Below are 1447 nucleotides of genomic sequence, written 5' to 3' on the forward strand. Positions count from 1 at the left end.
GGGCGATCCCGACAGTTTCTGCTTCTTCACCCCGCAGCACCCGGCCGCCATCTTGGAACAATCTGCACCGACACACCGCTTCCGACCCATAACCGTCACCGCGGGAAGGGTGGGGGGGAACGCCGACCAGACGTAGAAATCCCACTGCGTTGATACGTACGACGGACAATACTCCACTTTCACTCTTTTATTTTTTTGTCGGACGACGAAATAACCGATGTGGTGAGAAGACTGCAATGTCACCCTAGCGTTGCCTTTAAAAATGCGTGACTTCGCTACGCAAAATCCATAGCTGGATAAGCGTTTTTTCCATGAGTAGTCAGCCAGTCCAGCTATGGACCACGGTGTTCCAGTGGATCACCGATAACGTCAAGTCCAAGCCAAATATTCAGCCCTTCTCTCTAACACGACACCATCCGAGGCGATGTCAGCCAGGTCCCCGCAAACACACAAGTTCAGGGAGTGCACAGTCCGAACAGGCCGCAGATGACAGTAGCCAGGCGGTCCAGATGTGAAGCCGACAGCCAGTGCGCTGTAGCCCCGCAGCACACCTCTCCAAGTGGAAGCCGGGAGCTTGAGTACGCAGGACCCATAAGCTTCAGCACAAATTGCGCACAATGTCTTGGGCAGCGTAGCTTCTCATTGCACCAGCTTGTGTTTGCTACTGCCTCACGAACTTCTAATTACACGACAGGCCCAGTATGTTGGAATTCCAGACGCTGGGATAACGCAGAGTAAAATGGCATCTGACAATGCGGGGTTGGCATGGCACAATGAAACGCGTCAGCGCCCGAGCAAGTCATTTCAGTAACGTTAGCCCACAGTTTGCACCTGCATGATGTCTGTTCTTGGACCTGGTTTCAAAAAAAACCCCTCAATAACACCCCCGCGTCAAATGCAGAGCTGAAAGTTTTCAGTACAGGTTTGTTTTGGAGGCTGTCATCCGTTTATGGGGATACATATAGTCCGTGGACCGTGAGAAATCCTCCGGGTTTGGCAACCCTCGCTCCGCACCCGTCTCTCAGCTGCTACCATTCAGTGCTGCTCGGGTAAAGCCCTGTGATCAGTCTGTGGGCATCGGTGTCGTCGGCACTCCGGAAGCGGATTCAGAAAATGTGTTGCGCCCAGTTTCTACACATTATGCGTAGCTTCTGGGGGTATCAAATGTGCACTTCAGAAGAAATGTACGGTGCCGTGGAAGCATGCGCGCTCCCGACGTTCATACGCTTGTATGCGTGCGTGCATGAAAAAAGTATCGGTATCCCTAAAGGCATAGAGGCACAGAGAGGGGTCTGTCTGCTCTGGACTTTACATTAGGTGACAATGCTGTGAAGGGAACTGATTTGTCACTGTCTGTATTTCACTGAGGTGATTTATCCTTGAGTTCAGATAAAGGTTGCACATGTACTTCCTATTCAAGACATTTTAGGCTTTTTTTTTATCCCAA

At 51.2% G+C, this 1447-nt stretch overlaps 1 protein-coding gene across 1 annotated transcript in view; it reads right to left on the minus strand.

The window, feature by feature from the left end:
• Nucleotides 1-1213, minus strand: part of ammecr1 (AMMECR nuclear protein 1) — a 14037-nt gene extending 12824 nt beyond the window's left edge. The window contains exon 1 of the mRNA XM_035666085.1: nucleotides 6-1213. Coding sequence (XP_035521978.1) covers nucleotides 6-90 — 85 coding nt within the window. The 5' untranslated portion in view covers nucleotides 91-1213. The remainder of the gene's footprint in view (nucleotides 1-5) is intronic.
• Nucleotides 1214-1447: the final 234 nt, after the last annotated feature.

The sequence above is a fragment of the Morone saxatilis genome, unplaced genomic scaffold (genome assembly GCF_004916995.1).
Source record: "Morone saxatilis isolate NCDOM2014 unplaced genomic scaffold, NCSU_SB_2.0 Contig20, whole genome shotgun sequence".
Taxonomy (NCBI): Eukaryota; Metazoa; Chordata; class Actinopteri; family Moronidae; genus Morone; species Morone saxatilis.